General features: G+C 57.8%; 1 protein-coding gene across 2 annotated transcripts in view; it reads left to right on the top strand.

The window, feature by feature from the left end:
• The window catches only part of BCL11B (BCL11 transcription factor B), a 92207-nt gene that overhangs the window by 38432 nt on the left and 40056 nt on the right, over positions 1 to 13719 (top strand). The window contains exon 3 of one of the 2 annotated variants that reach the window (XM_080662514.1): positions 834 to 1049. The exons of the other annotated variant lie outside the window; for it this stretch is intronic. Coding sequence (XP_080518640.1) covers positions 834 to 1049 — 216 coding nt within the window. The remainder of the gene's footprint in view (positions 1 to 833; positions 1050 to 13719) is intronic. 2 annotated transcript variants of the gene reach the window in all.

Here is a 13719-nt window from a genome sequence, read left to right as displayed (position 1 = left end):
CCCAGGGCCCAGCTGCCTGTCGTCTTGTTGACGTTTTCTTTTTGTCTCTCTGATGCTTCCCTGCTCAATTATTTACCCAGGGAATTTGGGCTTCTTCACTTGTGGTTTTGGCAAGGGCTTCACACAAATGTTTTGCCCTGGTGGTCTCTTAGCCATTTAAGATAAACGGCCAAATCAAATGCAGGCCGTGCCGGGGAGCTGAGGCGCGGCAGGCCCCTGGCCCTGCGTCGTGGCCGTCAGACCAGGGAGGCGTGAGGAGGGGTGCTGGGCAGTGCCAGGGTTCTCTTGGGGGTGTTCAAAGCCTCTGAAAGGCCTTGGGGCGTGGGTTGCTGAGGAGGGCCTCGGGCTGCAGGGCAGCACCAGCTGGCCATCCGCCAGGCTGGAGGTTAACCGGCGCCCGGCGCTCCGAGGTGGACTGGGGGAGGCCCGGGCCTGTACAGACACCATCCCGATAGAGCAAGCGGTGGCCTGGAGTTTCCCAGAGGGGGGTGGCCCAGATTTTTGGGAACAGATGCCCAATGGAGCCTGCTCCCCAGCACTTCAGACACCCCCCCTAACCCCCCATAGGGGGACCTACCTGGGAGTGGGAACCCTGACAGCTCCCTGCATTAGGCCCTCGGGGATGGGAACCTGGCCCTAAGACAGCCCAACCTGGCAGCTGTGGAAGTAGCACCCCCAGGTCCCTGCCTGTGCCCCGGTGGTCTTCCCCGCGGGGCCTGGCACCCTGGAAGGGCGGCCTGCAGCCCTCTGCCCCGGGCCCCTGTTCTGCACCCTGAGCCCCATGTACAGTCCAGGGCCCGACTGACCAGTCTTTTCTATTGTTTTTTCTCCAGGGCCGTGCAGGCCTGCCCAGCTGCCCGCGATGGCCCCCATAGCTGCCTCCTCCTCCCACCCTCACACATCCGTGATCACCTCACCTCTGCGCGCCCTGGGCGCCCTGCCGCCCTGCTTCCCCCTGCCGTGCTGCAGCGCGCGCCCGGTCTCGGGTGACGGGACTCAGGGTGAGGGGCACACGGAGGCTCCTTTTGGATGTCAGTGTCAGTTGTCAGGTAACAGACGCCGCGGTGGGGGTGGGGGCGGGCTCCCGGGGGTGGCGGGGTGCACCCTGGCAGAGCTAGCAGCTGCCTCTCCCAGGTGGGCCGGGGCAAGGTGGGGACCCAGGGGGGGCTTGCAGCCCCTGCCCCAAAAGGCATTTTGGGGGGGGCCCCAGGGGAAGTGGTGAAGGATGCCGACAGAACTGAGCCCCCAGTGCCTGGTCCCCATGGGTCAGGAGGTCCCCACGCCTCCGCCCATTCCGAGAGTCGCCCAGAATGCACTCCCAGCCTCCAGATTTCATCTCCTTGGGCTGTTTAGCTAAAGCTTAATTGGATAACGCTTAACATCTGAGGTTTTCTTCTGCCCTCGCCACTGCCACCCCCTCCCCCGCCCCAGCCACTGCCCCCCCAGACACGGCCAGGAGAAGATTCCGTGGTGGTTGTCTGTGTACATTGCCGAGCCGTCCAAAACGCGTTTCTCTTTGTGAGAATGTGTTGCCCATTAACTTTGAGGGGAAAAAACACTTTAAAGGAGACTTTCACGGGGGATTGAAGGGGGGAGTTAGGGGGCTGGGGCAAGGCCATGTGTTTACCGAGGGGGCTGAGCACCTACTGTGCGCCTGGCTTCCGGTTGGCGAGGCTGCCCATTTTACAGATGGGCACACAGGGGCAGTGAGCTGACTCAACCTGGCCACCGTTACAACCACCACCCCCCTCCCCGCCCCCAGTCCCCCAGCAGTATGCCAGCTCCTGCTCCGGCCTGGACCCTGGGGCTCCCCGGCCGCCTGCCTGGTGTGCAGCCAGGATGCCGACACACCCCAGGTGGTGGGGCGCACCTGCTGTCTGGTTTCCAGGCGGGAGAGGAGGAGCGGGTGGGCGCAGAGCGGGGACACATGCAGGATTTCTCTTAACGTGGGCGGTGGAAGGAAGATGATTTTTATTGGGCAGGGTTTGCTTGTAGTTGAAGCTGTTCCTAGGGAGGGTCCCTGCTGGGGCCCCATCTCTGTGGTGGGCCACAGGCGGCCCAGCTCCAGGGCCAAGAGCTCGCTGGGCCTTGCTGCTGGCGAGGTAGCCTTCCCAGCATCCCCTCTGACACGTGGTGGCATCGTAGGGACTGGGTTGAATGCACAAAGAAGAATTGCCTGGGAGGGGTTTGCACAGAAGTCACGCGGCCTGGTGTCCAGAGTGACGGGGGCTCCTGCCCCAGCTCGTAGGTCTGTGCTGTGGTCCCTGCTCGCTGAGCGCCGGTGCCTGCCCTGTCTGGGCGGCTGCCCTGCTTCCACGGCTTTCTGTAATCAGTGCTGCGGGCCCTGCAGCCACTGTGGGCTAGGAGTGGGGCGAGCTATCAAAGATCAGCGAATGTTTATGGCCGGACTCTGTCACGTTCTGTGGTGCAGACACACTCTCTCCTTGGCGCTCAGGGCTCTGCTGAACCGTCTGCTGGCTCCAGCTCTTCCCAGAAGCAGCTGTGTTGTGCGGGAGCTGTTTCATCCCCATCGTGCAGACGGGGAAGTAAAGTCTTGGGCAGGGTGGCTGGGCCAAGGGTGGGGACCTGGAATTTGTCAGCAGGATGCCTCCTGACAGCGCTACCCTCTTCCTACTGAGTCCCATGCCTCTGCCTACACCCTCACACACCTGCTCGCAGCCACAGGGCCACCTGCCTCCTTGTAAGGGCTGTGTATCGAGGGCCTCCTGTTCGCTGCCTTGTACTCGGCGTTTTGTGCGCCTTCTTGAATGTGATCCTCACAGCAACCTTAGGTAGGTTCACTGCCCACTTTACAGATGAGAGAACAAGGCTCAGAGACATTGAGGGTTCACAGCTCTCATTCATTCATTCATTCATTCATTCACTCACTCACCCATTCCTCCACAAAAAGCCATCTTTGTGTACCAGGGTCTGATACACCCTAGTTTGTGGACACTGTGCAACCCAGGCAGAGTCAGGCGGGGGTCCCTGCCCTCCTGCTGCTTGTAGTCTGGTGGTGGGAGGAGCAGGAAGGGGACCTGTACCCCGTAAGGACCCTTGAAAGGGGAGGGAGGAGCAGAGGTGGGATTTGATCCTGGGCTGCCCAGCCAGTACCTGTTCCCTCTTTGGCGTTGCCTCCTCCGTTTGAGGCCTTCTTGGGTTTTATGGCTTGATGCTATGAGGACTCGGAGACCAGAGCAGCCCCCACACTTGATGGCAGCATGGTGTCTGTGTGGGGTCCCTGGGACCTCTCCTCCTGACCCCCAGGGGCCCGCCCTCAGCCTCCAGCGCTCCACCCCGATTCCCAGCACTGTCTCCCCTTTCATCGCTGGGTCCTCATGCATCAGCTGCGCCAGGTCACACCACCGTATTTTCCGGTGAATTTCAACCTGCAACTATCCTGTTCCTGTGGCGTTTGTCCCTTCGTAGCTTCTGCCCCCGGCACCCGGCTGTTGGCTTCAGTGTGTTTAGTGCCCGTTTAATTAGCAGCTGCAATGGAGTCCTTACACTCCAGTTCCCCGTGCGAGGAGGCAGGCCTCTGTGCAGGTGGGAAGGGGCCACTGTCCGCACTTCGTCTTGTCCCTTCCGGGATCTGGACGCACTGAACCTCCCTCTTCAGATTAATACGGAAACCCCGGTGTAACCGTGTCTCGCACAGGTTAATTCCGTGCCTGGGAACATGCTTGCAGCTCTTAATAGGAGGGTGTGATTTCATGGGGGAGAAGACCACACAGGTATGGTGCTGTGTGCATAACAGGCTGGCGGCACCCCACAAGCCCCGCCTCCCAGGACCCCAACGCAGACCCCTTTCTGGTGGTCAGGGTGGGGGAAGGGACTTCTTTGACCCCCGTGCCTCCGTTGCTTTTTGACTCGCTGGGATAACGGGCAGCGGGGTCCAGGCGTTCCTAGGAAATGAAGATTTTCCTGAGAAATTAATTCCATGTAGGGATTTCTCCAGGCTGCCCGTGGAGTGAAGCGGTTCAGGCTGTGGTCCTGGCCCGCCCTGTACCTGGCTGGTGACCTTGAACAAGTGACCCCCTACCTCCCCCGCCCCCATTCTGAGCCTCATTTTCTCCTTCTAATAAAGAGGTAATATGCAAATTGACCATCACACCCTCGCACAAGATGGCTGCCCCCATGTGGTCAAACATGGCCACCACAAGATGGCCAGCAGGTGAGGAAGTTAGGGGCAACCAGACCTGAAGGGTAGGGCAGTTAGGGGCAACCAGGCTGGCAGGGGAGGGAAGTTGGGGGGGATCAGGCCTGCAGGGGAGGGCAGTTGGGGGGGCAGGTTGGCAGGGGAGGACAGTTGGGGGGGGACCAGGCCTGCAAGGTAGGGCAGTTGGGGGAGGCCAGGCCAGCAGGGGAGGGCACTTGGGGGGGGACCAGGCCTGCAGTTGGGGGCGATTGGGCCAGTAGGGGAGTAGTTAGGCGTCCATCAGGCTGGCAGGTAGAAGTGGTTAGGGGCAATCAGGCAGGCAGGCAGGCGAGCGGTTGGGAGCCAGCAGTCCTGGATTGTGAAAGGGATCGGGCCTAAACCGGCAGTTGGACATCCCCCGAGGGGTCCCAGATTGGAGAGGGTGCAGGCAGGGCTGAGGGATACACCCCCCCACCCCCAGTGCACGAATTTTGTGTACCGGGTCTCTAATATATATTATATATATATACACACATACATACATATATATATACACACACACATATACTTGGTGTCCCCTCAAAATGTATACATACTTTAAGAGCTGATAGCTCAATCTTGAAAGTGAAATGTATTTTAATAAACACTGCCTTTATAATGATTCAAAATGTGTGTATATATACATTTTTGGGGGACACCCTATCTATCTGTGATATGCATGCTACAGTTACAAACGGGGCTCCTTATATTGATCTCTGAAATGGATCACTTAGTCCTTCCAGTTACAGAGTTACTGTGGAGGATGGGCCTGGGGCTTGGGGAGCATGCCCAGGGCAGGGGTGGGCTGTTCAGAGATGAGTTTGAAAACCATTGGACTCTGGCCTGAATCCTTCCCTCTTCGGAGGCGTCTATGATTCAGAGGCAGACACTAGAGCAGGGGTGGGCAAACTTTTTGACTCGAGGGCCACAATGGGTTCTTAAACTGGACCGGAGGGCCGGAACAAAAGCATGGATGGAGTGTTTGTGTGAACTAATATAAATTCAAAGTAAAGGAGCGGAGGGGAGAGCAAGAGAACCGGATAGAACAGCCGGATCCGGCCCGCGGGCCGTAGTTTGCCCAAGGCTGCACTAGAGTATATCAGACCCTGGGTGAAGGCTGCTCTGTGCTGCATGACGGTGTGACCTTGGAGAAGTCATTTCCTGCCCCTTCCTCCGTTTCCCCACCTGCACGGGGGCAGTGCATGCTTTGAAGGACTGTTTCGAGGATCGCATGAGGTCATAGGTCAGGAGTTGAGAACTGTGCCCCGTGCTGAACCCTTAGACATTGTGACTCACGCGTGAGCAGATGGACTTCAGAACACGGCGTCGTCCGTGTCCGGCACCGCGTGGCCTCTTCCTTCAAGCCGGACCCCGAGTCTCCGTTCTGAGAGGCAGACCCCACACCAGCCTTGGGAGGTAGAGAAGGAAGCGAGAGACTGTGGCTGCCTATCTAAAAGCCGCAAATGGTCAGCAGCCACACTGACTAACACAGGAGTTTGGTGAAGCTCAAGGTCGCATGCAAGACCGCACAGGACCCCAGCTCGGGGAGGGGGGAGTGTTTGGGTTTAATAGGAGGAGTCAGCTGCTGTCATGGGGTAGCTGCTGCAATCACGGGCCATCCCGTGAAGTTAAATTCAACTGCCTTTTCTCCTGAGAGCACGATTGCTGTACTGTGTAACCAGGCTGGGGTTTCTTGGCTTGGGTTAGAGGGACAATAAAGACAAGAGAATACCTGTAAGTAAACAGGAGGGTTTAACCGTGGAATCATCGCTCTCCCCTCCTTCTGCTCTAGCCCAGTGTTTGTTTTGTGCTGTTTTTCAAAACCGGGCCGTCCAATGGGACGCCGTGGACGGGACCACCCCCGCTGTGGAAGCTTGGTGCAATTAATACAGTCTGTCTGGAAAGGGGCCTTATTTCTGGAAGTTTTATGTTAATGATATGGTCTGTGCTTTGCACATTTCATCCCAGAACAAGGAGCGAGCTGCAGTTGCATTCTGGACTGGGTTTGATTAACACCGGAGGATCAGTGGGCAGCCGCGGGGCGTTGCGGGCCGAGATGCAGCGCCCGCCGGGCCCGCGCCGGCGCACTGCCTCAAGCGGTGCGGGGGTGCAGAGGTGCCCCAGTGGGGTGTGAGAGCCTCCACGGAGACTCTGGAGGGAGGGGTGAGTATGGGGTGAAGAAGAAGAGAAGTGAGTGTGGGTGAGCGAGTGTGGACGGAAGCACTCCGATGGGGGGAAGATTCGAGACATGTTCTTGTGCCGCCCTTTGCCGAGTCGCGTTTGTGGATGGGTCTCTCCTGGCCAGCCAGGGCTCAGGGTCGATGGGGGTTGGCTCACTGTAGGAGAAGGGCTCCCAGGGGACTTATTAAAAATTTAGAGTCATTCGTACGCCTTGTGGCGCCTGCACCGCCCAAAGGGCCGCAGGTCCAGCAGATGCCACCCAGCGGGGACTTGTGCGCGCCAGTCCCTGGATTCTGCTGCGGTGTCTGCTTCTGAGATCGCACCAGCCCTGACGGCGGCCCTGAGAGCCCACGATGGGAGAAAGTGCTGGGAGAAGCCGTGGAGAGCCGCATGGCCCCCAGGGTGGAGGGAGCCCCCTCTCCAGGCTGGTGGAGGTGGCCCAGAGCCCCAGGGCATGGGTGAACCCCAGAAAGTCCCCTGTCTGGCTGCCTGAAGGCACATCTCCAGCACCAGTGGGGGCTGAGGTTGCTGGGGAGCGGGGGGGGGGGGGGGGGGCGGGGGGAGGGGGGGGGGAGGGGCTGACGCTGCCCAGCGGGGGGCAGGGGCACCTACCAGTGTGACTGTCCTTAGATAAAAGGGTTCCCAGCGACGACGTCCAGACAGAGACCTGCAGCCAGGCCAGATTCCATGCCCTCTGCGAGCCGGCCCCGCAGACCCTCTGAAGGCAGAGCTAAATCAAAGAGTTCTGTTTAAATCCGTACAAGATGTTGCTGTTTTTCCTGCTCTGACAGGAGAGGCATTTGGAAGTGCAGTTTCTTTCTTTTTTTTTCTTTCTTTCTTTCTTTCTTTTTTTTTTTTTTTATAGCTGTCTTAAAAAGGAGTTTGGCTGTTTAGCACAGCTGGTGCTCATTACATTATGCACTGGCAATAAAATAGCATGTGTAATTAATTTTTAATGCAGCCTGGATGCAGCACTTTAAAGCAGTGAGTGGATGTGAATAGCCGGCCCTGGCCACCGACACCAGAGATCTCAGAGCGAGGCCGTCCGTTCCGCAGCTTGAAAGGGCGCCCGGAAGCGGCAGGGGCGGCCGGCGGCCTCCACGTGGAGCCCGGTGGCCGGGCTCACCTCGGTGGCCTGAGGCTTGTATGAAGCTTCGACGATGTAGGATCGGGGGTCCCAGCGGGGTCATCTCATCCAACCCCTTCATCCTCTAGAGAGGGAAACAGGGTGGGGAAGAGGCCACACACCGTGTATGGCTGAGCTGACCTGGATTACACCCCTCAGGCTCTGCCCACTAGACCACACTGCCTCACGTAGTTCGTTTTGAAGACGGAGGAGTCTCACCGTCCCGCTGAGGCTGCGGGACACGTGCAGCTGGACTGGGCAGCAGGTAGCGTGTGCCTTGAGGACCCTCACGTGCTTAGCCCCCGGGGCCCTCAGCTTTGCCGTCTGCAGTTGGAACATGCTTCCACGCGTCCTCGGGGTGAGACATTCTGTGGCCACCCCATCCCCTCGCGGGCCTCGTGGCATGGATTCCCGTGTGACGTGAAAGGCCATGGTGGACACATGTCGGCAGAAGAGCTGCAGGTGTCGCGGGAACCTCCAGCGATGGGGCCATGCTTGGGTCTTATTCTCAAGGGCATGGGCGTGACCCCGTGACCTTGGCTAGCCACTGCCTTTCTTCAAGCCTCAGTTTACTTAGCTGGGGAATGAGCACTCCCTGTTCATCATGCCTGCATTGAGGGCCCGCTGGTCGGCCCGCCAGCGTGGGATGGCCACAGCCGGTCACCAGCACGTGGGGCAGCAGAGGCGAAGGGACGGGGGAGGGGCAGGAAGGAGGAAGCTGGTATTGAAAAGCCTTGAGTGTCACGTGCTCTGAGGGTGACGTGGCCGCCGTCTCTCTGACAGTCTCCTGTCGGGAGGTTTTCTTAGTGTGAAGGACGGGGAGGAAGGCCCACGGCCATCCGTGATTGGCAGCTGTAGTCAACAGTGTCCGAGGCACCTCATCCTCATGACACCCCTACGAAGCAGCAGCCGCACCACCTTATGCTCACGGGGATACTGGAGCTCAGAGAGGCCCAAGAGCGCCCCGCGTCACACAGCACACAAGGAGCAGAACTGAGGTGGGGACATGGAGTCATGCTCACAGCTGTCCCCTCTGGCTTCCCGTTGGCTGCACGGTGGCTCAGATGCGGGCAGTAGCAATGCGGCTTGCACTGGGACACCAGACCCCATTCAGAAATGGGCCTGGGTGGGACCCCCAGGTCTTCCTTAATCACCAGCTGTCCTCGTGCCCGATCCTGGGCCAGACACAGGGGTGGGAAATGAGCTCCGTGGGGTCCTTCCCTTGAGGAGGTCCCGGTGGTGGGGGCTGCACAGCAAACATGAGACGCACATCCCATGATGCTGTGCTTGACTGAAGACACATGGACAGACTGTGCTATGGGATCTGGGAGGAGTCGGGGTGCACGGGAGTTTCCTGCTGGGGAAGATGAGGCTGGGCACGGGGGGGGTGGTGCAGGCAGGCTTCTTCCAGTGTGGGGGTCAGCGACAAAGACGGATGTGGGAGTCTTCTAGGAGGGTGCCGCTGGCCCTGGCTGGCCCCGGAGGTCCGAGTTGTCAGCGACTGAAGGGGACACAGAGTAACTGGCCCTCAGACCACCTGAGGCAGGTTTTGATGTTGAAGAAGAGGCCTGGGGTTTGGGAAAAGATTTTCTCATCACATCGCCCTCCAATTGGGTTTCTGGGGTCTGGCTGGGAGGCGGGGACTCGGCGGCTGGCCCCGCTCTAGCCTTCACCAGGCCCACACACATCCCTGTCGCTGTCTTCCCGGCGCTGGGCGGGTCCGGGAGACGCGGGTGGACGGTGGAGACCCGGGAAGGTCACGGTCGCGTCCTCCAGGGAAAGCAGGAGAAGCTCACAGCTCTGTTCGTGCCCCTGCATTCGTGTGCACCGCCCCCTGGAAAAATCTCGCTTCACTCGAGAGAAGCAGCTGCCGTCACCCCTGAAGCTTGAGGTGTCTGTCTCCTTTGGTGGGGGAACAAAATGTACTTGTCTTTTCGAACCCGAGGGTCGGGCAGGGCGGAGAGGCTGTGTACTGTGCATATTTCACAATCAAACCCAAGTAGTCTAAACCATGAAATATCGTTTATCCAAACATAATCAAGGCTGGCCAGTTTCATCCAGAAAGCAGCAGGAAGAAACCTTTGGAGGGCAGGGGCCCGCTGTGTGGGGTTCCACGTGCAGCCCGCCTTACACCTGTGGCGGATCCAGCCTGCCCGTCCCTTGAGTCCCCTCCTTGGGAGTTAGTTAATAACCAAGGGCCGGGGTGGTGGCATGTGGCCACGGTGTGTGGTCGGTGGGGGTGGAAGCATCAACCATGATTTCCTCTCCCGACAGGTTTATTCTTACCCTTGGCAATGAAGCTCCAGGTCATGGGCGGGCCCCTATTTCTGTGCCCCCACTGTGCGTCAGGCCTTCTGCAGGGGCCTTGGCAGACATTGAAGCTTCCAGCAGCTTCTCTCCTAGGAAGGTACCCTTTAGAGGTCACGGGTGAGGAGACCAGAGAGGTGATGTGACTTGCCTGAAATGGCACAGCGCGTAGGTGGCAGAGGTGGGGTTTGAACTCGGGTCTCTCGGGGTCTGGGGACCACAGCCTGCTCCTCCCCCTGGCTTTCTGGCTCGCAGGCTGCTCTGCCGCTGGCCTGCCTGGCTGGGTGAGTGGGAGCAGCCGGGAGAGAGAGGAACGGACGAGTGGATCACAGAGCTGCGCCCGGATAGTAAGAAGGCCTGCGTGTTATGATTTCAGCGGAAGGGACCCGAGGGCTGGGACGTCTCAAAGGAGGTGAATGCAAAAACGGAGTCACTAGCTGCAGAGACAGGGACAGGGGGGATCGATTCATAAATCTGGACGTTTTCCATGGTTGCCTTGTTAGTAAGAGGTGAGGCATGGCTGGGGGAGGGGCCGAGTTCAACCAGTTCTTTTGGACGAGGGCTCCCTCTTCTCCCAACTCCTTGCACTTTACTAACAAGCACCCCCTTTATTCTCGGTTTCACAGTAAAAGGAGCCATTGCTTGAGGGCCCACTGTGTGCCACGGCCTCTGTACGTGTCACCTCCATGGTTCTCACGGCGGTACGAGGGAATGCCGCTGGAATTGTTTTCTTATTGTGGTCAACCACACAGAACAGAAAACGAGCCGTTTTAACCACTTTCCGGTGTACATTCGCATTGTTCTGGTCCCATCCCCGCCATCCATCTCCAGAGCCGTTTGTCATCACAAATGGAAACTGACCCCTTAAGCTTGAACTAACCCCGCCTGCCCGCTCCCCCCCCCCCGCCAACACACACACAACCCGCACCCCCCAACACACACACAACCCACAGCCACCATCTTCTTTCTGTCTCCGTGAGTTTGACTCCTGGGCCCCTGGTAGAAGTGGAATCATACAGTGCTCGTCCTTTTGTGCCTGGCTCATCTCACCCAGCGTGTCCTCCAGGTCCCGTCCATCCATGTTGTAGCGTGTGACGGGGTTTCCTTCCTTTTCGAGGCTGAGTAACATTCCCCTCTGCGGATGGACCACATCTTGTTTGTCCATTCGGCCCATGATGGAGGCTTGGCTGCTTCTGCCTTTTGGTGATTGTGAATGATGTTGCTGTGAACGTATGCACACGGTGGTTCGGGGTCCTGCTTTCCGCTCTTCGGGTTTATACCCGGGAGAGAAATTGCTGGATCCATGGCCATTCTATGTGTCACCCTTTGGGGAACTGCCCCGCTGTCTTCCACAGTGGCTGCACCAGGTTCCATTCTCACCAGCAGTGCCCAGAGGGCCCAGTTTGTCCACATCATCACCTGACCGTGGAGTTGGTTCTCAAGGACCCTGAGTCAGGGATGTGGACAACAATTGGCCCAAGGTAAGGGTCTGGGATGGAACCAGCTCCCCCAGGCTTCAGGCTCGGTGCCTATGGCCACTGTCCTGGGCACCGCCTTCGGTACCTTCTGTTTGAGGGTCTCTAACCCCACGGTGGCCCTGTCCCAGCATGACTGGTTCTCAGCAACCAGCCAAACATCTCTCTAGCCTGAGTGTCTGGGGAAGAAAACTCTGCAAGTGGACAATTCCCACTTCCTTCTCTGCTGTGTCCACAGGGCATTGGTTTGGGTTTGGTTGGGCAGAGCCATGAACCTGGGAGCGAGGGAGAGCTGGCTGGCCCCGGGGGCATGCCCCACCCCTCTCTGGGCCTCTCAGGGTCTCCCCATCTCCTGGGCATCATCACGCGGCCTTCCTTCCCTGGCGGGGGTGTGGGGGGACCGAGGGCGCCTTCCTGGGTCTTCGGCTGTGATGGGTGCTCAGGTTCCGTGTTGAAAGGGACAGTGAGGGTTATATGGGGCTGGGACTTCTCCCTGTGGCTCCGTATTGTCCCCTAGGGCAGTCCTGGCAAATGACCACGGCTTCAAACAATAGAAGTGTCCCACCTCTCAGTTCTGGAGGCCACAAGTGCAGACTCCAGGTGTGGGCAGCGCTGGCTCCTCCTGCAGGCTCCGGGGAGGACCTCTGCCTGCCCCTCCCAGCTCCTGGTGCCCCGGTGGCCCTGGGCTGTGGCCGCGTCTCTCCAGCCTCGGCCTCTGTGGTCCTGTGTCCTCCTCCTTGGGGTCCCTCTTCTCCTCTCCTGGACAATTAAAATTAAAAGGACAATTGTCCTGCTTGGCTGGTGTGGCTCAGTGGTTGAGCGTTGACTTATGAACTAGGAGGTCACAGGTTCGATTCCCCATCAGGGCACATGCCCTGGTTGCGGGCTTGATCCCCAGTAGGGAGTGTACAGGAGGCGGCCGATCAATGATTCTCTTCATTGATGTCTCTCTCTCTCTCTCTCTCTCTCTCCCTCTCCCTTCTGCTCTGAAATCAATAACAACATATTTAATATAAAGTAAAAGGACAGCTGTCCTTGGTTTAACATCCACCCGGATAATTAGGATGATCTCCCGCCAGACCCTGGACTTAAGTACATCTGCCGTTTTCCCAAAGAAGGTGGGAGTCACGGAGTGGAGACGTTGGTTATGGACATTTCATTTCGGGGACACCCTTCGGCCCAGGACCTCCTCCTTGGTGGGTTGAAGGCCCTTGCAGGGCAGCAATCCCCGTTGGGTGTTCTCCGTGAACCCCTGAGTCTGGGACAGGTTCTGGCATCTGGGGGTGCGCCCCAGATGTGTGCTGGGCTGCACCTGGAGATGGCTGCACTGTTCCCTCCCCCAGGAGACCTGTGTTTCTCAGATGCTGTGCCTCTGGGAACACACAGACCACCGTGGTTCACGGAAGGTTGTGTGGCCCCCAGTCCCGCCCTGTGCCAAGTCAGAGCACAATTATTAATAGAGAGTGCGGTGGCTTTAAAAAAAGTCTGCGATGATTATTTGTGAGAAAGAATTAGCAAAGTTGAGTAGGAGCTAAATATAGCTGGACACATACTTGCCTATAATCTTTTTTTTTTTTTTTTCAAGAAAATGTAATTATTTTTGTAAACCGACTCTGAGAAGCCAGGAGTATTTTTAGTCTGCATCTTCCAAGATGTTGTGCATCTTTTCAGGAAGAGCAGCCTGGGCCCCTGGAGTGTGATGCCACGTCAGGCTCACAGGCCTGCGGAGCGGGGGCGGGTCAGGAGGATGGTCCGCGAGCAGCCTGGCCGTGGCCTCCGTAGGATGTCCCGGCCACCCCTGGGCAGGTGGCTGGTAGCATTGGGAGGACTGCAGCCGCTTCAGCTCAGGAGCCAGGAGGCCTGGGGTCTCCCCCGGGGGAAGCTGGCCCGGCCATCCCACTAGGAGCCGGGTCTGGGTAGACCTGTACGGAACAACCAAGAGCTGAGGGAAACATTCCATGCTTGTACACTGGGAGCCAAACATTGCCTCATGTAATTTTCTCCCTGGTTTTTCCCATTGCCTCTGCCAGGGGCCTTGGGTCTGGCACAGACCCCATAATGAAAGGCCCCGTGTGTGTGTGCGTTTATATGTTGAGTGCATGTATTTGTGTGTTCATGCATATATGTGTATGCATGTGTGTTTGCATGTGGGTATAGGTTATGTATGTGTTTGTGTTTATAAGTGAGTATGTGTTTGTGTGCATATGCATATGTGTTTATGTGAGTGAGCATATGTGTATAGGTATATGCATGTGTGTACCTACATGTGTGTATATATATGTGTATTTGCATGTGTGTATATATATAATATGTATATTTGTGTTTGCATGTGTATTTGTCTGCATGTGTATATATGAGTGTGCATATGCGTATAGGTGTGTGCATATGTATGTGTGTCCGGCTGTGTGTGTATGTGTATATTGTGTATATGTAGACATATGCCCCTGTGTGTG

This window comes from Plecotus auritus, assembly GCF_963455305.1.
Source record: "Plecotus auritus genome assembly, chromosome: 1".
In the NCBI taxonomy this organism is placed as follows: domain Eukaryota; kingdom Metazoa; phylum Chordata; class Mammalia; order Chiroptera; family Vespertilionidae; genus Plecotus; species Plecotus auritus.
Note: the sequence above shows the minus strand (reverse complement) of the source record. Positions and strands in the feature narration are given on the sequence as shown.